At 50.9% G+C, this 20081-nt stretch overlaps 9 protein-coding genes across 9 annotated transcripts; 3 read left to right on the plus strand and 6 right to left on the minus strand.

Moving 5' to 3' along the window:
• Window positions 1-2791: 2791 nt before the first annotated feature.
• JKF63_00371 (uncharacterized protein) lies at window positions 2792-3463 on the minus strand (the record flags this gene model as incomplete). The annotated part of the gene is made up of 1 exon (XM_067896423.1): window positions 2792-3463. The coding sequence occupies one exon, from the start codon at window positions 3461-3463 to the stop codon at window positions 2792-2794; it is 672 nt and encodes a 223-aa protein (XP_067752580.1).
• A 1212-nt stretch (window positions 3464-4675) lies between these two features.
• Window positions 4676-5041, minus strand: JKF63_00372 (uncharacterized protein; the record flags this gene model as incomplete). Its single annotated transcript, XM_067896424.1, has 1 exon — window positions 4676-5041. One exon carries the CDS (start codon window positions 5039-5041, stop codon window positions 4676-4678), a length of 366 nt encoding a protein of 121 aa, XP_067752581.1.
• Window positions 5042-5606: 565 nt separating this feature from the next.
• On the minus strand, window positions 5607-6785 carry JKF63_00373 (uncharacterized protein; the record flags this gene model as incomplete). The annotated part of the gene is made up of 1 exon (XM_067896425.1): window positions 5607-6785. One exon carries the CDS (start codon window positions 6783-6785, stop codon window positions 5607-5609), a length of 1179 nt encoding a protein of 392 aa, XP_067752582.1.
• Window positions 6786-7289: 504 nt separating this feature from the next.
• Window positions 7290-7886, minus strand: JKF63_00374 (uncharacterized protein; the record flags this gene model as incomplete). The annotated part of the gene is made up of 1 exon (XM_067896426.1): window positions 7290-7886. The coding sequence occupies one exon, from the start codon at window positions 7884-7886 to the stop codon at window positions 7290-7292; it is 597 nt and encodes a 198-aa protein (XP_067752583.1).
• A 931-nt stretch (window positions 7887-8817) lies between these two features.
• On the minus strand, window positions 8818-10575 carry JKF63_00375 (uncharacterized protein; the record flags this gene model as incomplete). Its single annotated transcript, XM_067896427.1, has 1 exon — window positions 8818-10575. One exon carries the CDS (start codon window positions 10573-10575, stop codon window positions 8818-8820), a length of 1758 nt encoding a protein of 585 aa, XP_067752584.1.
• A 320-nt stretch (window positions 10576-10895) lies between these two features.
• Window positions 10896-11561, minus strand: JKF63_00376 (uncharacterized protein; the record flags this gene model as incomplete). The annotated part of the gene is made up of 1 exon (XM_067896428.1): window positions 10896-11561. One exon carries the CDS (start codon window positions 11559-11561, stop codon window positions 10896-10898), a length of 666 nt encoding a protein of 221 aa, XP_067752585.1.
• Window positions 11562-12554: 993 nt separating this feature from the next.
• On the plus strand, window positions 12555-13478 carry JKF63_00377 (uncharacterized protein; the record flags this gene model as incomplete). The annotated part of the gene is made up of 1 exon (XM_067896429.1): window positions 12555-13478. One exon carries the CDS (start codon window positions 12555-12557, stop codon window positions 13476-13478), a length of 924 nt encoding a protein of 307 aa, XP_067752586.1.
• A 407-nt stretch (window positions 13479-13885) lies between these two features.
• JKF63_00378 (uncharacterized protein) lies at window positions 13886-14353 on the plus strand (the record flags this gene model as incomplete). Its single annotated transcript, XM_067896430.1, has 1 exon — window positions 13886-14353. One exon carries the CDS (start codon window positions 13886-13888, stop codon window positions 14351-14353), a length of 468 nt encoding a protein of 155 aa, XP_067752587.1.
• A 546-nt stretch (window positions 14354-14899) lies between these two features.
• On the plus strand, window positions 14900-17833 carry JKF63_00379 (uncharacterized protein; the record flags this gene model as incomplete). The annotated part of the gene is made up of 1 exon (XM_067896431.1): window positions 14900-17833. The coding sequence occupies one exon, from the start codon at window positions 14900-14902 to the stop codon at window positions 17831-17833; it is 2934 nt and encodes a 977-aa protein (XP_067752588.1).
• Window positions 17834-20081: the final 2248 nt, after the last annotated feature.

Consider the following 20081-nt stretch of genomic DNA (forward strand, 5'->3'; position numbering starts at 1 on the left):
ACCAAAAAAAGGTTTCGATGTATGCTTAGAAAAAGCGACAACGAAAAAGGTTGGGAATAAACGCGCGCAGGGTGTGTTACTATCAGAGAACTGTGTTGGTGTGTGTGTGCGTGGGAAATGCGGGAAACGGAAAGCGGTCGAAACGGAGGAGCTTACTATGAGATGGGTGTGCGCCAGTGCAGGTCCACCAGCCCAGAGGGTTCAAGCGCGATGCAAAGGGAGGGGGAAAGGGGGGGGGGGCAAAAAAAACAGAGAGGAATAAATTGCAGACCAAGAGAGGAACACCTTTACCTCCTTTCGCTCCATCGCCCATCACGCCAAAAGGACGTAAAAGCGCAAATAAGCAGTGAACCATCAAATCACCTCGTGTGATGTTATGTGGAAGCACGGGTCCCACAACGGCTTGTCCACACACAGCCGCCGAGCCCGCAATCACGATAGGGAGCACAAGTTACCTGGCACCTTTGGCAGAAACGACGGCGAAGGGACTTGGAGAAGCGGTGGACTCATCCCCGCTTTTTTCTTTTCCTTCGCGACCTTGTTTTGGTAGTTGTTTCAAAAGCGAAATACGGCCGAGTGCGCATGTGACACAAGTGCCCACTCATGAAGAAGCGGTAGTGGAGGGCTCATTCATCGATTGATGCGCTAGACTTCAAATGAAAACGGCTGAGATACAAACAAAATGTGCAAGAGGTCACCAAAAACACCCCAAAGATGCACAAGAAGATACAAACGAAAGGAAATCAGAAAGCGAGGGTACAAGAAGAATATGGGAAGATTGAAAAACAAAAAGAAACTTCGACTTTTTTTTTTGGAGGGGGTCTTCTGCGTGGTGCATTTGTATATCACAAAAAAAGGAAGCAAATAGGACAAATGAGACAGATACACATATACACCATCACCCCAACATGAAAGGGGCAAAACAAGACGGGAAAACAACGTAGTTTCACGAGCCGTCGAGTCAGGACGTGTAGAAGTGTTCCCTCAAAAAAAAAGGAGATCCCCGCATGTGAACGCACACACATGCAAGGCGAATCAAGTCTGCAACGTGAAGAAACGAAGGTAACAGGGGTAACAGAGATGCAGGTACCAGCTGCGTCACGAGGCACTGGTATGCGAGAGGCCACTTCAGGAAAACAGAGGCCAGCGGATGAAAAAAAAAGCAAAACTACTGAACATTTTTCAACGGCCACACCTCCAAGACGGCGATGATGGTGTTACTTGTGTGTACTTCCAGAAATGATAGTAGAATCTACCTGAGTTTTCATAGGTACAGCAGGAGGGTGACGAAGTTCCCCTGCGCATTCTGTGAGAGAAAAAAAGGTCGGGGTTATTTGGGAGCTCTTGTCGCCATGTCGCAGCTGAGCGAAGAGAGCGAGCTGTTCGGCAAAAAAAAAAAATAAAACCTCCAGGCGGCAAACAAACACGTGAGTGAACCAAAGCGTGAAAGTAGCCAGACAGAACACACGCACCGCTAAGAAACACCACGAGTTTGCCTACAGGGGGAGGAGAAGCAGAAATCACTCCAGCAGAATACGAAAGAGAATACAAAATACCTATTATATACGTATATAAAATGAAGACTATCTGATTTTTTTTCTTTTTTTTTTTTGGGGGGGGGGGCATGTACAATGTGGCATAGAACGCGCGTCGGACTCTTTACAGCCAGAGACCCATCACGGGCACATCGCGCGGTACGCAGCAGTGTGTGTGTGTGTGTGTGTGTGTGTGTGTGGTCGGAGACACGCGTTGCAGCGATGCTGACGCAGTCTTCTCAGCACAGTCACTGCCTCCAAACTTGCCATACCCTCGCTTCGCAGGTGGCCCCCCTCCCTCCCTCTCTCCACAGCCGCTTCCCATCATGCCGACCTTCACGCGGTGCATCCTCTCGGGTGCTGTGGTTCAAGCTTCCCCGCCAGCACAGGCAGTGAGGGCCGGGTGGCGGTGCACTCGAGTCACGCTGAACCTTCGACCCTCAATCCCGCGCATGGTGCAGACGTGTCCACTGTCGCGGGTCACTCCGACACAAGGGCACGCAGGACCTGACCGCGGATCCCCACCGCTGCCACTCGCTCCTGACCTCGCTGCGTCGAAAGGGGGATTTGCCCCCGTTGCCACCAGCAGCGGTTCGGCATTGGCGTGGTGAAGATGGGGAAGGGGAGGGTGAGGGATAAGAAGCGGCCTTGGCTGCATCACAGACTGGCTACTGCGGCACTGGAGACACCTCATCCAGGGGTGCGAGGCGTCATCCGGTGCGGGGAGTAAAGAGAGAGAACTGCAAAAACAAAAGAGAATCAGCTGACGGCGCCCCTTTAATTTCCACACGGTGAGCTTGAAAGAGCCCGCTCTGGAAAGAGAGAACAGCACCACGAAACCATCGAAAACAAAACACAGCAGCAGAAAAACGCATGGCACAGCTCTCGGTCAAAAGCACTTTTACCCCCTCCCTTCATCCCCCCCACCCACCCACCCAAAAAAAAAGAAAGGAGGGGCAATCTGAGACGGACATGAAAAGTTGTGCGCCGGGTAAGTGAAAGGGGGGAGAAAAGGAAGCGGTATACGAAAACAAGAAAGTGCCTCACAAAAGAGCACTTCGAGCACCAAAAGAAAACAAGAGAGCTTGAGCACGGCTTCATTATGGGTAGTGACGTTAGGCGTGTTGCGCGTGCTGTGAGGGAGACTACAGTGCTCTCTGTGTGCCTCTGTCGTCGCTCTTGTGGAAGGGGACGGCAAATACTCAGAGGAGTCTGCGCAGCCGTCTGCCGCTGGCAGCATGGCACCGGCAGTGGTTTTACTCAAGGCGTTGCGCGAACGGTTCCTGTGAAACCGGTGGGGAAAGGTTATTGGCCAATACGTTCCCACCGTAGTTAACGTCACATCTGCGGGGTTCCTCACACGGCTGATGTGGGAGCACCTCAGGCCTGTTCCACGGCTGGTATCTCGATGGTTCAGGTACCTGGTACCGCGGCGCGGCTGCCATGGAACTCATGCTCATAATCCGGTTCATCATCACTTGATTTCGGAGCTCCATCTCCAGCTGTGCTGCCCGTAGCTGTTGGCGTGCTGCCTCATCTTGCATTTGATATAGCCGCAGCTGACCTTCAAATCGCACCTGCTCCTGTGCAGCTGGGGACGTGGAGTGTTTCGCACACCTTTCTTCCTTCTTCAAGCAAAGCCATTTGTGCTTGTAACAGCAATATAAGAAAAGCAAACTCAACAGAATCAACCCACCAGAAAGACTAAAGATGATGAGTACAATAGTCCTATCCGGGACTGTCCGTGTAGCTTTGTATTTAATGCTGAGGTCTGGTGGCAATGAACCAAGACTGTTACAGAAGGCAGCCTTGCCGCTGAGCGCATCCTGAAAAAGCCAGTCGTTGGACCAACCAGGTTCGCAGTCACAAGTGTTCGTGTGCGCATTCCACGTCCCATGATTGCAGTTAATCTCAATATCGACTGACATTGTCGCCGCCGACGTATCAACGAAGCGTGTGGGTGCAAACGGGATATTTACCTTCTGCTCTGAACAGAGTGGAAAACAGCAGGCAAGCTGTTAAAGCGTAGGGTGTACAGTGATCAGAACGCGGACTTCAGAACGCCAAAAGTAGAGCTTGAAGGAAAACCCTGGCAAGGTCATCAAATGTAAATTGAGGAAGGCTGCAGTAGAAAAAACAGGGGAGACACTGTGCTGAGCAGGAGCGCAATAGAGGCGCACGCGATAAAGGAACCAAGAATAGAACGGGAGACGCGTGCGAACCAAATGTTGAGAAAGTTGTAGCATACGCAGCACAATGAAAGAGGTTAGCTCTCGGTAAAACATCTCAAGTTGCTCCTAGGTTTGTCCAGAGCAGCCTGTTTTGCAGCGCAGTCACCGCTTAAATCATAGCGCGGCACAGAGGAGAGGGGACACAAAAACACGTCGAAACGATATTTCCATTGTCCTCGTTGCACAGTCTTTCAAGCGCCTCTGCGATAATTATTTTCTACACAACCATTTGTAGCAGCGCCTCGCACCCCTGGATGAGGTGTCTCCAGTGCCGCAGTAGCCAGTCTGTGATGCAGCCAAGGCCGCTTCTTATCCCTCACCCTCCCCTTCCCCATCTTCACCACGCCAATGCCGAACCGCTGCTGGTGGCAACGGGGGCAAATCCCCCTTTCGACGCAGCGAGGTCAGGAGCGAGTGGCAGCGGTGGGGATCCGCGGTCAGGTCCTGCGTGCCCTTGTGTCGGAGTGACCCGCGACAGTGGACACGTCTGCACCATGCACGGGATTGAGGGTCGAAGGTTCAGCGTCACTCGAGTGCACCGCCACCCGGCCCTCACTGCCTGTGCTGGCGGGGAAGCTTGAACCACAGCACACGAGAGGATGCACCGCGTGAAGGTCGGCATGATGGGAAGCGGCTGTGGAGAGAGGGAGGGAGGGGGGCCACCTGCGAAGCGAGGGTATGGCAAGTTTGGAGGCAGTGACTGTGAAGACTGCGTCAGCATCGCTGCAACGCGTGTCTCCGACCACACACACACACACACTGCTGCGTACCGCGCGATGTGCCCGTGATGGGTCTCTGGCTGTAAAGAGTCCGACGCGCGTTCTATGCCACATTGTACATGCCCCCCCCCCAAAAAAAAAAACTCTACTCAAAGATAAAAGAGTTTCAGTTGCAGTTTTGATAAAGTCCTTACGCGGTCTCGCTTGGAACGGTTGCGGCTCGCATCTCCAGGACGCGCGTGCGGGCTTCCAATGCCTGCAGCTCAGCGTAATCCTTGTGAACATCTCGTTGGAGTTCTCTGAAAGCAGATGCCTCCCTCTCGCGCAGTTGTGCGTCTGCGAGACGTACTTTGGCGTTGCCAAGTTTGGCCTTCGCCTGCATTGCTAGTTTGTTCCGAAAGAGTCCTTTGAAGAGGGACACCTTTGCCTCGTACTGTTCCAGTATTCTCTCCTTGGTGCAATTGCTCGGGCTCAGCTCCAATACCTCGAAGCTGTTGTGGCAGGCGAGAATTCTTTCTGCCTCCCGTGTGGCTTCATCAGAGATCACAAGGGTCATCAGCTGCGTTAGTGAAAAGAAAATTGTGTATGTCCGGTGGAAGACAATAGGCGACAAGAAAAATACGCCCAACTTTTTTCTTGTTTTGTGGAGAGAGAAGGATGAGGAAAGTATAGTGGCACGCGGAGGGGTGGAAGGCTAAGTGGGGGGAAAAAACGCACAACCGCGAGGGAGACGATAAAGCGGCTACAATCGATCATGAGAGACGCACGTGCAACACTGCACTTCGGGAAACGTAGATATCCTTTTAAGAGAAAGGAAGGGTGCTAACTTTTATCTGTGAAGTTGAGGGAGGGGGGGGGGGGGGGGTAGAAAACTTATCGAAAGATGTTGCAAAGACATTGTTGGCGCTGTGCGGTGCAGGAGGCACCTTTGCTCCCCCCAGTGTATATGTATATAAATAAATATATATAAATAAATATTTTTTTTTGCGTGAATGGCCAAAGCAGCGGCTGAGGGATCAAAGAAAGGGAGTGCCTCGAGAATCGCAAAAAAAAGAAAGCAAAGAAGAGTGTGGCCACACAAAGAGAGACTGCCAGTTAGAACCGCATGAACTGACCGCGCCTCACCACAACTTGTTCAGGTCATCGCCAGGAATCAAGTCCATGCCTAAAAGAGAACCCAAGGAGAGATGGAGCTTTTTTGTGTAGCTCGTTCTTTTAGTACGCGGATCAACTACCCACTGCACAACAGTGCCGTCAGTGGAGCAGGCAGCAATAACAATCACAGACGAGAAAGGTGGTGCGGCCAATATGCAGATCGAATTAAAACTATTCATGAAAGAGAAGCAGCGGCGGCGGGTTACAAATTCCTTGCAAACGAAGTATATTTTCGGGTTAGCGACATACGTGAGTGCAATGGTTTCATCCTCCGATGCACTGGCCAGCCACTGAGAATCATCCGTGAACTTTCCAGCGGTGGGGGTACAATCGTGAGCACTCGTGATAAGTGCCATCGGCTGCAGACGCAGGCCATCTTCTCCGACAGCGCGAGTTGTGTTGTCTGAGCGTGGGCAGTATAACGCAATGAGTGCTGCTCCGCTGGAAATGGCAATGAGGCCGCTGTAAAAGTTTACCTCAAAGAGCTGAATGCATTCCCCTAGTGAGTAGTCTACCCGAGAGATGAGGGAGCCAGCCAGCACATCCCACTGGCATATTACTCCGTCATCACCTGCGCTGAAAAGCTGTAGCTCGGGTGACCTACCACGCGCGAATTTGACAAACCTGACCCAATCCGTGTGGCCGGTTAAATGATGAAGAGGCTTCAGATCGGAGGACCATATTGTGACTGTGGCCGTGCCACTTCCTGTTACGATGTACTTGCCGTCAGGTGTGCATGAGATGCAAAGTATGTTTTGCGCATAGCTCCGAAAATCAGGTTCCTCCGTCACTATTGAGTTTTTGTTTTCAAGGTAGAAGATGCCATCCGAGCTGCAGATAAGCGCACCCTCGGGCGTCACTGTCACACCAGAAATCTCTCTCGACGATTCGCTTGGAATTGTGCAAGTGGGCCACAACGCGTTGCCTTCGCAACTGATGGTCTGAACTCCATTACGTGAGACGGCGATGAGCGACTCTGTAGAGAACATGTAATGTGCGATTGATGAAAGCCGGATAGAATCCAGCTGTCGGTGCAGCAGGAGTGAACAGAGAAACTGTCGGGTTGCAAAACACGGAGTAGGCTTCTCCTGACGGGCTGTGCTGCGCACCGTGTAACGAATGACTGTGTCGATGATTTCCTGCATGCTTTCCAGTGTTTCTTTTCAGCGGGAAAGTGTGGTATGGTGTCAGTCAATTCAAGCCGAGATGCCCCCCCCCTCCCTCCCCGCGTGCAGTAACACAAGGGCACTTCTGGAGAGAAAAAATATATATTATTAGAGGGTGTGATGAAGGGGAAGAAAGACGTGGACGAGAGAGAAGCGTAAGTAGTGCACAAGAGAAAGTATATTTGAATATATTTTCTGACGACAGGGAACTGAAGGGCGACGGAAAAAAAGGCACTGAGCAACTGAAATGCGCACAAGAGTCACTTCGAAGAGACAAGTGTTGCGTGGATGATTTAAAAGGGGATTCATGACCCTTGGGAGAATCCCTTGCGATGCTTTTCTGAGGAGCCAATGGCGCGGAAAAGATTTTGCTAAATCCCGGTATGTGTTCTCCTGTTTTTTTTTTGGTGGGGGGGGTACGAATATTGAAGTGAGACATATGAAACACACAGTGTAGTTCCCTGGACAACGACACACAGTTCTTCATTTCCAGAAAAACAGGCGCTTCATCAGCGGCTTTGAATTGGTGCTCTCTGTTGGCACAGGCATATTGCTTTTCTGCTTTGAAGGCGCTTGCATGTCCATAATCTTGCGCTCCTGGAGAGCAACGTAGGGCTTGTATCTTGCCCTGTCTTTCTCCGGTTGAGGAAGATTGAACTCTCTAATTACCGCCGGGTCTGTGATTTTCCATCCGTAGACTGGACACGGCTCACCAGTCAAATAGGGATGAGTGCTAGGGTTCGGTGGTTTGCCTCCTCGAAAATAGAGCTTGTTACCGCTTTTGTGCCACACACCCTGAATCATCATATTCAGCACACGCGGAATTTCGCTGGGGTTGCGTCTAAGGTTGCCGCGAAGCTTAGAGAGCGGATGTGTCCGATTCAGCCCCACGCCGAACCCGGTTCCATCAGCGCCGTGGTCCATCCAGGCAGGCCACCTGTTTTCCCGGAGTATATGCTTTGTTTTGTCAAAGCGTCCGCGGTCTTGATCATATGGGGTGTCATGGAATGGTTTGGCAAAAGGATAGACTGAGGGTGCATTATGGAACACGGCCCCTCTCGGGGCTGTCGACCTCAGCATAGCTTTACTACTTCGAGCTTAGTAACAAAAACACAAAATGGCGAAAAGATTGGTAACGTAAAGACATTCGAGCAATATCATAGCGTTTTTTTTTTCAGCCGTTGTCTCATTTGTAGCAGCGCCTCACACCCCTGCATGAGGTGTCTCCAGTGCCGCAGTAGCCAGTCTGTGATGCAGCCAAGGCCGCTTCTTATCCCTCCCCTCCCCTTCCCTTCACCACCTTCACCACGCCAATGCCGAACCGCTGCTGGTGGCAACGGGGGCAAATCCCCCTTTCGACGCAGCGAGGTCAGGAGCGAGTGGCAGCGGTGGGGATCCGCGGTCAGGTCCTGCGTGCCCTTGTGTCGGAGCGACCCGCGACAGTGGACACGTCTGCACCATGCGCGGGATTGAGGGTCGAAGGTTCAGCGTCACTCGAGTGCACCGCCACCCGGCCCTCACTGCCTGTGCTGGCGGGGAAGCTTGAACCACAGCACCCGAGAGGATGCACCGCGTGAAGGTCGGCATGATGGGAAGCGGCTGTGGAGAGAGGGAGGGAGGGGGGCCACCTGCGAAGCGAGGGTATGGCAAGTTTGGAGGCAGTGACTGTGCTGAGAAGACTGCGTCAGCATCGCTGCAACGCGTGTCTCCGACCACACACACACACACACTGCTGCGTACCGCGCGATGTGCCTGTGATGGGTCTCTGGCTGTAAAGAGTGATGCTGAGCTTATGTTCAATTGGAAGATAAAGATCTTGAATAATAACAATTCACCAATACAAGACGACGACTCTACTGTGTCAGACAGAAGTCCTAATTCGCTCGAGTTCAAAACTATGGGTACCTTTGCTGGTGAGAACACAACAAAACTCGACTTCAGCTTTTCCCTCATTTTTCCATGGAATTACATGTCGTGAAAAAAAAAACAATATAATACAGGCAGCTGGAAATTACGACGCGTGCTTCGAGCAAAATGGGTAGAAAATACTGTCGTCGAGACGCGGCAATATCCGAGGCGCAACAACTCTGCGCATAATAGTCTCTTGCGAGTCTGGTTCATATCGTGAAAAGCTCACCCTGAATATAATCTGCTGATAAGAAAGCGCGTTTCCTGAGAAATCCGTCACATTCCATATTCGAAGGGTCCCCAAAATTGGTGAAGCAAACGCGCCGACGATGATATCCTGAGCATTGTACTCGGTGCCGGCGCGCGCGATCACAAACTGGTAATGTAGACCTACTGCAATGTTTTTGCATTGACGTGTGTACGCATCGTAGATACCAGGAGAGTTAGTCAGAGCCTCAGATAACCCACTAATAGGAATCCAGCTTGTTGTGTCGTTGGTAAGAGCATCATTGGTAACGGCTACTCGATCTAGGATAGTGGGCGTGCCATTGACAATGACGTTGACCAGGCCAGAAAGGTGGTCTCGAGTGCCGGAGCTGCAAACCTCCTGCAAATCCGATTCGCTCATCAAAACTTGACACCCAGCACTAAGAATTGAGTATAGAAAACTAGCTCGCTTCCACTGATTCTCTCCACACAGCCTACCACCAGCTGGCACGGCAAATCCACTTTTGCGCTCTAAGATAGCACTCTTCCCATCGAGGGTAACATATGTACCGGCTCGAACTTTATTGCCTGGAAGATACCCCGGGGTCCCTGGAAGAATATTGCTAGGCACGGAGGTATTTTCGTCAGTAAAGGTTGCCTGAAAAGAAAGGGCAACGTACCGCGTCAAGCCAACACTACTCAATGTAATGTTGATCATCGCACCTACTAGTTTTCCGCTTAGCTTCGAGGAGTAGGAAAAATGAGCGTACAGGGCGACAATTGCATTGTTGCACTTTTCTCCATCGGAATTTGTTGCGAAAGCGCTCGCTGCGGGGACAATTGAGGGATCGATACTCTCCAATAACGCCCCTGACGTGTCGTGAAGATTTAACGTGACGGGTACAAAATCATCAGCAGTGCCGCTAAATCCTAGCATAGCCTGTAGAAAAAGGTTCTCATATTTTGAAACTGGAAAAGACAAGCACAATTGGGCTCCATTTAATGTGCACGTAATTCCTTGGATGGAATCTAGAAAGCCAACACTTCGGCCGATCGCTCTGCATGAGCCATCACTCGTAGTGGTCGGTAATTGGAATGGACCCAGGCGACGAAAAGAGGCCACTCCATTTATTTGCACGTATTTCGCCGCCGCCAAAGGATCGCCTACGGAGTATGGCTGACTCGCAGCAACCGATGGAATCGATACGTTGGGGAGCGAAGGCTGCTGAACTTTTGTGGGAACTTTAAAAAATCGATATAGCTCACTAGGGCGATTTGTTCGAATAACGCACACCGCATTGTAGCCTAGCCTTTTATTATCTATGTAACTCGCCTCTATGTTGTTAATTTTGTGTAAAGCAGTTCCTCGGTCTTTCGGATAGCAATAATCTAGAGATGGTGAACTATGCGTTTCAGGGAGGCAGTAAAAAAACGTTCCCCGCGTAGCAGCGGAGCAATCCTTATCGCAGCAGCAGAAAGGATCACAAATATCTCGAGTAAAATCACAAACACATTCACCTAAATACGGGGAGTTCAAATTGCGAGCAGGTGGCGGATTATTCGGAACGTTGCCCCACTCTACCTCCACCACTCCTGTCGGGTAGGCAAATGTCGAGGTAGTGAGGAAAAGCAAACAGAAGAATCCGTGCAACATGACGGGTAGGTAAATCTTTGGCAAAATAAGAAAAGGATATCAGGAGTAAGAAAATTGGTAAAGACATGGGAATGTTGTATTTGATGGCGAAGTGATACAGTCACGAGTCCGGTTATATATACATATATATAAATAGAGGAAAAAATTACTGCGCACAGCATAAACCAGGGCTAGCACATGAGATTTAGCAGCATATGCCCGTTGTTGAGAGTATTGCTTTCACGAATGATGGCGACAACTTTCTAGTGTTCTAGCACTGTATCATGTCTTTGGGAGGTTTTCGATCTCGACATTTTTCCACTGCGGATTGTAAACGCCTGTTAAATGCTCCGCACCAAAGCTTCCAAGAATGTATACAGTTTTGCATCAACAATTGCGCGCTGACCCCGTTCGGCGTACCGTTTGACCACATCCGAGATTGCATCTACTGCGGTTATCGAATCAGAAATAGGAATCATAAAGACCTCAATGTCTTCACCATCATCCAGCTGCTGCACTGGTTTCTGATTTTCTACGCGCTCGCCGTCGATGCTGAGGCGCACGAAAACGCAACACGAGTCCGTCAAACCTGGCTCCGTGGAAAGCGGCGGTGAAATAGACACAATGTCAGATTCGTTCACCACAAAACCAGTTTCTTCGTGCAGCTCACGAATGGCAGCTTGGCCGGCGTTCTCATTTTCATCCACCAAGCCTGCTGGAAATTCGAGGCAAATCGCATCTACTGGCGGACGATATTGTGCAACCACGACAAGGTGCTTCTCAGTTTTTCTCTGTACCACAGCACAAATTTCGACTGCGTCAACGGGGATAGGTGCCGGTGAGCCTTCAAATCGACTCAGGGGTGTGGATCGAGTCGTCCTCTGCACCATTTCCCATTTCCGTTCTCGCCTGACATCACCGTCGCTGGTGTACGAGAGGGAGCAAAGTCGTGTAAATTTCAGTTCACTAACGACCTCGAGTCCCGTTCTGACGTAGGTGTGCTTCATAATGTGTGTTGTTGCGGAAGTCCGGGGGGAGGGGGGGGGGCTGATTTTTGTTTTTGACAAAACACTGTAGTAGTTGAAAGTACGTAGCTTTACTCTCAAATCGATCTGAGGAAAGAAAAGGAAAGTGTAGGGGAGGTCTGTCAAAAGTACACCGGGTGAGCGAAAGGGAAACCACATCAACGTCGTGAGCGACGTTGCGTTGGCAAAGTGGGAGGCAAGCGATTCACACAAAAAAACATTTACTGCAACTACACACATCACTGCCACTCAGAAACGTTGTAGCCCAAACAGAATACTCGCAGCACTCTCTGCACAGTGCTTTAGGGCTCATTAAATGTAAATAATGTTCTTTGATTTCTTGGGATGCACCCCCCCCCCCCCCCCCCCCGCCGCCCCAATGCCATCCCGTGTATCATGGGCTCTCAAAAGCCAGAACCAGTCTCTGCGGCTTCTCGCACTGCACTCAAGAGGTGGAGGGGGCTTCCTTGAGCGCTGCTGGCTACGCGGAGCACACACTCTCTGAAGATGCTTCTCAGTACACCAGACTTCCCTAGAGGGTTGTGAAACTGGTGTTCCGGTAAAACACAATTTCCTTCTTTCCCCTTCCCACAAACACACATACACACACACCAGCCTCAGTGTATTTACACACACTACCCAACAGTTTGCTATGAAGAAATTCTCCACTCTTGATCCCCCTCAAAGAGAAGATGCTTCTCTGCTCCTCTTTCTAAACTTTTTCTAGGCTGGGCACCTCACCCCTGTGGTGGAGAGGAATTCCGTTTCTTAGCGTCGTCTAACTTCTGCATCGTTGTGAAAAGAGTTGCATTTGTGCATCCCTGATCTTAATGGTAATTCGCCCTCCTTGCTTGTTTCATTTTTTTCCTCCCCTGAACCTTTTGCTTTTATTCCTGTAGGTGAGTTTCTCAATTTTTTCCGTGGGTTCTGCACATCAACAGAAATAAAACCGATAAAAAAACTCGCCTTTGCAAAATGAAGGCAATTTCTGATCGAGCCCCCGTCCTTCGGGTTCTTGGCTGCTGCCAGCGCAGGTGGCATCTTATCAAAAACGACAAAAAACAGAACGAGGAACTGAAAGCGGTTGAATTTTTACCCACTTTCGAGCGAGACAGAAATTTGAAGGAGAAGCATAGCGATTCACCTGGATTTTCGACGAGCAGCGAACAGTTAGGGGAGCCGCTGTCGAAAGGTCTGATGAACACAATGGAAGGAACCCCCTATCGAGTAACCTGGTATGACTTTCAAACGGTGAGTCCTGCAAAGCGCTTCACGTACTGGGTGTATCGCCGTTTGCGAGATCTCCCGCCCGAATCGCAAGATTATTATCGCCGTATGGTGTATCAGGAAATCAGAGCCAGCCAATATGTAAACCAAACGTGGGATTGTTTTATGATGGTTGTCGATGGCTATCGGAAAGCAAAATGGGTCCTTCGTAAGTACGGCGTACAAGTCGACGAGAGTCTTATTCCAAAGCCATACAACAATTTCTGGGAAGAAACCACACACGAGGAGCGCGTCTGGGCCCATAGACGCTCCCACCAAATGAAAGAACTGCAGGCGCTCCAGCGCGAAGATGACGAGGTAGTGTTCGGGGCGAATATTATGAACCGGAACGAGGTCTCGTATAGTTCGATCAAGAACCTGCAGACCGGAATGCAAGGCGGAACGCCTCTTCACGCTCACGATTTACCTGCGCCAAAAGAATCGGAGTTGAGAATGTCGCGTCAAGATGAGGAAATGAGCAGCGCTCTCATGTCGAGCATTGAAGATGACAAACTGTGGAACCCAGTGCTGCGATCACGATTACATACACAACGTCAGCGAGCAGAAGCAGAACTGTACAGCTTTGAGGATGAAGATGATGACAAAGACACCGTTAAATTCCAGCGAACGTGAACACCACGGGCTGCTCCGCTTCTATTCAGCCGCTTTTTTTTTAAAGCTGCACTCATCGCAAAACTCTAGTGGAGTCGAAAGGAAATGTCTTCAGTTGGATTCACTGTGGTCTGTATTACAGTGTGCCCTGATATGCTCGGGCTATAAAAATTTACTTACATATATATGCATATATGTAATGTGTTTGTTCGTCATGCTCTTCGTCTAATCCAACGCGACGCTCAGACGTTCCGAAGGGGTGGTCGAGCGTTTGACTCTCATAGCATTCTCGGAAAGCGTTCTCTCTCCTTGTCTTCCCCTCCTAGTTGCTTAACAACACTAAAATGATTTGCAGAACAAAATCACCTACTTGTGGTTATATCAGCAAACAGTCTTTTTTTGTGTCCTAATTTTTCTTTCAGTGGAAAATGGCGGACCTCCTTTCTCTTCAACAGATCACTGAGCTCAAAGAGGCCTTTGCCGCATTTGATACAGATTGTGATGGTAGCATTACGGTGGAGGATCTGGAGAAAGTTTTCTCCTCAATTGGCTACAAAGTGTCAAAGAAAAAACTACAGTCCATTTTAGCTGAAGCGGACCTAGACTCCAACGGGGTGATTGACTTTCCGGAGTTTCTTACATTAGTTGCCGCAAAGCTGAATGATCCGGAGGAGAAGGAGCTTGAAATGCGTCGCGCTTTCCGCATATACGACCTCGGAAACACCGGATTTATCACTGCAGCTAATCTGCGCTTCGTCATGGGGCGCCTTGGTTGTGTGCTGACAGCCGAACAAGCATTCGAAATGATTAGTGAGGCGGATACGGACGGCGACGGAAAGCTCAGCTTTGATGATTTTTGCCGTGTTATGACTGAGGGGTGGGGCGCAACAGCTTGAGGGAACTTGAAGAGCATGTCTATTATGTTGTTTCCTTCTCGCCTCTGCCTTTTTTTTTTACATGTAAACAATTGTGCGTGGCCAGGGTGCCAAGGACAGTGCTTGTCTGCGCCCGTTTTCACCTCCGACATATCCGTTATTCAACTTCATCTTTAAATACACGACCACAGGAGAAACATTGAGGCCTTACTTTGGACGGAGTATATCAGGTAACTTCCTCAAAGTGGGCATCAAAAAAAAAAAGGAATGTTGTAGCCAGGAACCTTGACGATCACTTCTCTGCGCCGTGCTTTGCATTAGCGAGTTTCACCCCTCTTCGGTACATATACGCAACAGGTACCTATGTGTTCGTACATGCCATTCCGCAAAAGGTGGTCGTGTGATTCTTCGAAATGTAAATTGGTGGCTCTACTCTCGTCTGCTTTTTTTTTAGCCATCAAATCTTCTCAAGAACCAAGCACACACTCACATTGCACTCTGGAGTTCTTCTTCAATGCGAAACGAACGTAAAATAACTGCATTGCAGATTTTTGCGGAGCGGGAAAGATGAAAGGTGCTCCTGTGAGCATACCAATCGAAAAATACGATATTCACGATCTTTTTTTGGCGCTGAGTGTCCTGAGAAAGTTGCCCGAGTACACAAGAGAGCTCGAGGAGGGCTCTGCCAAGATATCGTACCAAATTATTTACAACTCAATTTTTACCGCCCGCTGGTACTACCGACGGTACTCCCGCTATGGAGAGTTCGTTCGCTTGCTGAACACATATGTAGAGTGCGCTGGTCTTAATTCTCCCAACGCTGCCTTCAAAGTGGCGGAACAAATCGCCGTACATGCTTCCCAAATTCAGATCCCACAGCTGCAGCAACGGCTACCGCTACCTATTGTTGCCTCTTTCCTCTTGGCGGTGATTTGCTCTTTTGCGACGGTGGTTCTTATTGGGGTGGGAGAAAACTGCTGTCAAAAACGAGAGATCACTGCACTGCTGTTCAGCTCTGTAGGCGTTGTGTGCTTATGTGCTCTGTTTCCCCTGACCTACGCCTCCCTCAAATGTCGAGAATACAGCGGACACGAGGTGCTTGTTGACCGAATGGTGCGAATAGCCTGTGAGAACACCGAAACATCGGATTTTCGTCACAACCCGCTGTCAGACTGCATTGGTCGCACGGAGCAAATTGTAGTCGAGGATACAGACGCCTTTTTTCTTGACGGTGAAACTGCACGTCGTAACCGAAGAGCTATTGCAATGCTGTTAACAGAAGCAACCGAAGACGAAGGGACTGTTATCTTGCGGGGCCGGGGACTTCCTCCCGCTATGATTGGGCTGAGCGCCATCTATCGTCACACAATTATTATTGTGACAGACTTTGATGGGAAGGTCGTAATGTGGAGCGATGGCGCGGCTACCTGCTTCGGGTTCAGCGCACGAGATGCCGAAGGAAACAACATAAATTCTCTTCTTTACGGCGAGCGGTCAGTCGAGCTTTACGCCACAATGACTGATGCCGCTGTGAAAAATTTGGATCTCTCCGAAAAGGTACTAACTCTGGCTCATATGAGTTTGGGCAGTGTTTCCATCAGCGCAACAGTGGTCGTGAGTCGTGAGACGGAATCAAATAAGCCCGTCGGGTTCACTCTCATCGGGTCAGTTCGCTCTGATGAATTGTCGCAGACGCAGGCAGTTCTACACTCATTTTTTGTGACAGAATTGTCACAGCTGCCTGTCAAGGATAGTCAGTTCCGACAAATTGTAGACTGTTTGAGGTGGAAAAACCTGCGCGATTTCTCCGCTCTTGCGAGGGACTGGAGAAGCGCACACATTCGGCAGCTGCTCTCTGAGGTCATCAAAGGTAGACAGCGCTATGTGAGTGTCGAGGTGGATCCAAAAGTAACCGAGTTGCCGCCCATTCTCTGCGACACTGTTGGTGTAACTGCTGTGTTAAACCGCTCTTTCGAGATGTTCTGCGATAAGATTAGCGTTCGCGTCGAACAAAAACGCACGACAAGTGCGGTGTACCAGCTGATTGTTATTTATCGCCATGACACGTCTGAGCTCAACCGAAACAGCTTGGTTGCCATCACCCGCTCTGCGAACGACTTGGGCGGCATCGTGATCGATTCCCCTGGTACACTTAAACTGTTGCTGCCTTTCATGGTGAAAGATGACGCAATTCAAGCCTTGCGGCCCCAGGGCACCGCTCCACAGAAACCGATCGGTCATGATCCTCTCATCGTGTTGCTGCTGGAGAAGAATGCTGTCCACCGGCACAACATATCTGCCTCTATCTGGAGCTGTGGCCATTCTTTGCGACTGGTCGAGAACATTCGAAAGGCCTTGCAGGCTATTGAAAATTCGACCGACCTCGGATGCGCTATCGTCGATGTCGACGTGAAGGGTTCTGACCGCGTGATCGAGGCGCTGTTAGCGAAACACATCTACATAATCGAAACCTCTGAGGCCCTGGACAGCGTTCCAAAACGCGGTGACGCAGTTCTGAAAAAACCGATTTCGAATGAGGCGCTTCGTAAAGAGTTGGGCAGGGCCACTGAGAAGTGCGAGGAGGCGAAGCGCGTTGATGAGGAGCTTCTGAAGCGTCGAGAGGTTTTTGGAAAGGTGCGCAACAGTCCGTGGACGCAGGGTCGTCTGCTCGGACGCGGCGGGTACGCTGCCGTGTATGAGGCGACTTCTACCCTGACCGGCGGCAAAATGGCTGTGAAGATCATTTCTGTCTCTGGAAACTTTGAAGAGCGCATCGACGAGTTCATGAATGAGGTCGAGATTCTGTGTCAGTTGACGCATCCAAACATTATCCACTATTTTTACTGTGAGAGGACCGAGACAACCCTTAACCTCTTCATGGCGCTGGCTGACCAGGGCACTGTGGCCGATCTCCTCAAGCGCTGCCCACGACTTCCTGAGAACCACGTCGCCGCGATCATGAAGCAACTTCTGCAAGCAGTCAACTACTTGCATGAGTGTGGCATCATTCACCGAGACATCAAACCTGGCAACATGCTCATTTCACAAGGGCAGCTAAAACTGTCTGACTTCGGGACAGCCACCACAAACGTTCGTGAAGGCACGGTTGGCACTATCAGATACATGGCCCCAGAAGTCGTTGACGGTAAGCCAAGTGGTAAGGAAAGCGACATCTGGTCGATCGGCTGCGTTGTCTGCGAGTGTTTGCAAATCAAGCGTTCTGGTGGTGGATTGCTTGGCTATGGTGCACCAGAGGAGTATCCCAGTGACGTCTCTCCGCAGGCGGTCGACTTCATCAAGGCTTGCATGCATAGAAATCCATCAGAGCGTGCAACAGCTGGCACGTTGCTGCTACACGACTTCATTGTGCACCTCGACCACGAAGTTCCGCAGCTGGCTGAGATACCCACTGAGGCGACGCCAAACGACGAGGAGGCGAAGCGACCCAAAGCTGGCAGCGGCTCGAGTGACTCCACTGTCATCAGCTGGTCCTTCGACTAGTCTCTCTGCTTTTTCCCTCTTACTCTGGTTCTCTATTTTTTTTGCTGTATTCTTTGCTTTTTTTTTCCACGTGGGCGAGAAGTTTTGCTGTACCGCTGTCTCTTCCCCTTGTTAGCTCACTTGGGGGTAGTCTGGTGCAGTTGGCTTCCAAGGCAGATGGCGCCCGCACATCTGTGCACAGAGATGTCCACCCACCGTGAGGTTGGGGTTGTCTACGACGACAGGACAAAGGGGAACGAAAGGTATTCTGTTTCTGCAGCTTCGCAGAGACACCTAAACGTAGCCGTCCCAAGAGCCTATTCCCCCCTTTCTTGCTGGCTTTTTTTTTCTCTTGAAAACTGTGGCAAGACTCTTTTCATTCGTTGGGGAAACGGTGTGAAAAAAGAGTGCCAGGTCGCCGCCCCTGCGTGCTATTTCTCTTATTGACGGAGCGACCACTGCGAGGTTTACAAGCGCTGTTGATTCGGCTCTCCCATCCACGTGTCTGTTTCCCACACTGCACTACACAAAGTCCGTTCTGATGAATCACCACCTCTAATGTGCACCACAACCGCCTCCCGACTGACTCTGTCTCTTCTTCCCTTTTACCTTCCCCCGCTCTCATGTCTTCTCGCCCCTGGTGGGTCTTTTTGCAGTTGTTCTTTAATTCTTGTCTGCGCTGCGCACCTACCCCTTTTCAACCCCCCCCCCCCCCCCCATTTCCGCCCACTGCCCCCTCCCCCGATTTGATCAGCACCGCCACGTCATAGATCCACCCTGTCGGATAATGGTGGTGGAGAAACCCGCACCGGCAGCGCAAGGGAGCTCTCCGAACCTCTGCACATCGCTGCAGGAGGCTTTTCTGTGCTATGATCCGAAAGAATGGCGGCGTTGCGTCAGCGGACCCGCGATCGAGGAAGCGCGTCCCCTGCTGAAGAATCAGTACTTCAACATAGACTACCTCGCCCTCTGGAAACCGTCGCTGCTTGCGTCTCTCGGCGAAGTGCGCCATCGCACAGTGTACGTAAACGAGTATCATATTATTCTGTGTAGTCGTCGGCTTGTTTTGGTGAATAGAAAAGGCCGCCACATTGTTTTCCTCCCTTTTTGCGACACTCTGTACGACGCTTACGCAGAAAGGGTCTCCGAGACGTGCACGTTAGTGCTCGCCGCCGTATCATCTGGTGTCCACGTGGTCATCGTTCGGGACTCTGAAGGCGAGAAGGCCGATACGCTGCAAAGTGCCTTCTGCGCTACCGCGTCCGCTGTCACCTGCATTCACCACCTTGAGAAGAACCTCTACAGTTTATGTTGTGAGAACTGCAGTGTGGAGAGTTTGTCAGTCACCCTGGACAACGCGCATTCGTTGCACCCTGTGCTGCACGCAAAAGCGTTGCCCAGCCGAAATGTCTGGGTTCAGTCGGCCCGCGACTGCCTGTCACCGAGGAGGTACGTACACAGTTTTTTCGATCGGCACAACGGGTATCTCCTGATGTTGTCGAACAGGCATGTGTTGTTGTGGGTGTTCAGCGAAAACACTCGTTTGCAGTTTGAGTGTCGCGCGGTGCTTCCCCGGGGGACGGCCGTAGCGATTGTGCCTCCCTTGCAGGATGAGTATGGGGAGACGGAAGTAGCTGTGCTCATTACCGGCAGCGGCGGTCGTATGCCGGTACATTTGCGCACCACGCCAGGCAAGCACGGCAACTCTCGGTCGCTCTCCGTTGGTGAGCTGCGCCCTTTTCCTAGTGGGGTGACGAACACTGTGATTTCACTGGCATGCGCGTGCGACTCGTCGCTGCTTTTAGTGGACCAGGCTACTTCGTCTCTGCTTCTCGTGACGCGCTGCGAGCCGTTTTGCGAAGCAGCTGGAAGCGTTACCACGCACGTTGTCACACAGCACTTCTTGGGCAAACCCATCTGTGGCGTTGGAGTCGAGAAGAACGTCCGCGATGGCGGAAGCTTTCTCACTTTTTTTTTGTATTGCGTAGACTCGACGATTGTGCGGCTGGGCCGCATGCCCAGGGGCCAACTGCTGCAGAGACGATTTGCGGATTCCGTGACGGGCAGCATCGCTGCACTCAGCGCACTCGAGCCCCCGGCACGGGTCGACCTTCTCCTTGACGGTACACTAAACGGCCTTCCGATTTCTTCTCTCTCTCAGGCCCTTAACCCCCTTCTCCACCCGCGGGTGGAAACGGTGAGCACGCTGCGCCTCTCAGATGGCGCGCGTGGCATCATCCAACACACAATGAGGGGTTTGAAGGAGTTA

Source organism: Porcisia hertigi, chromosome 36 (assembly GCF_017918235.1).
Source record: "Porcisia hertigi strain C119 chromosome 36, whole genome shotgun sequence".
Lineage (NCBI taxonomy): Eukaryota > Euglenozoa > Kinetoplastea > Trypanosomatida > Trypanosomatidae > Porcisia > Porcisia hertigi.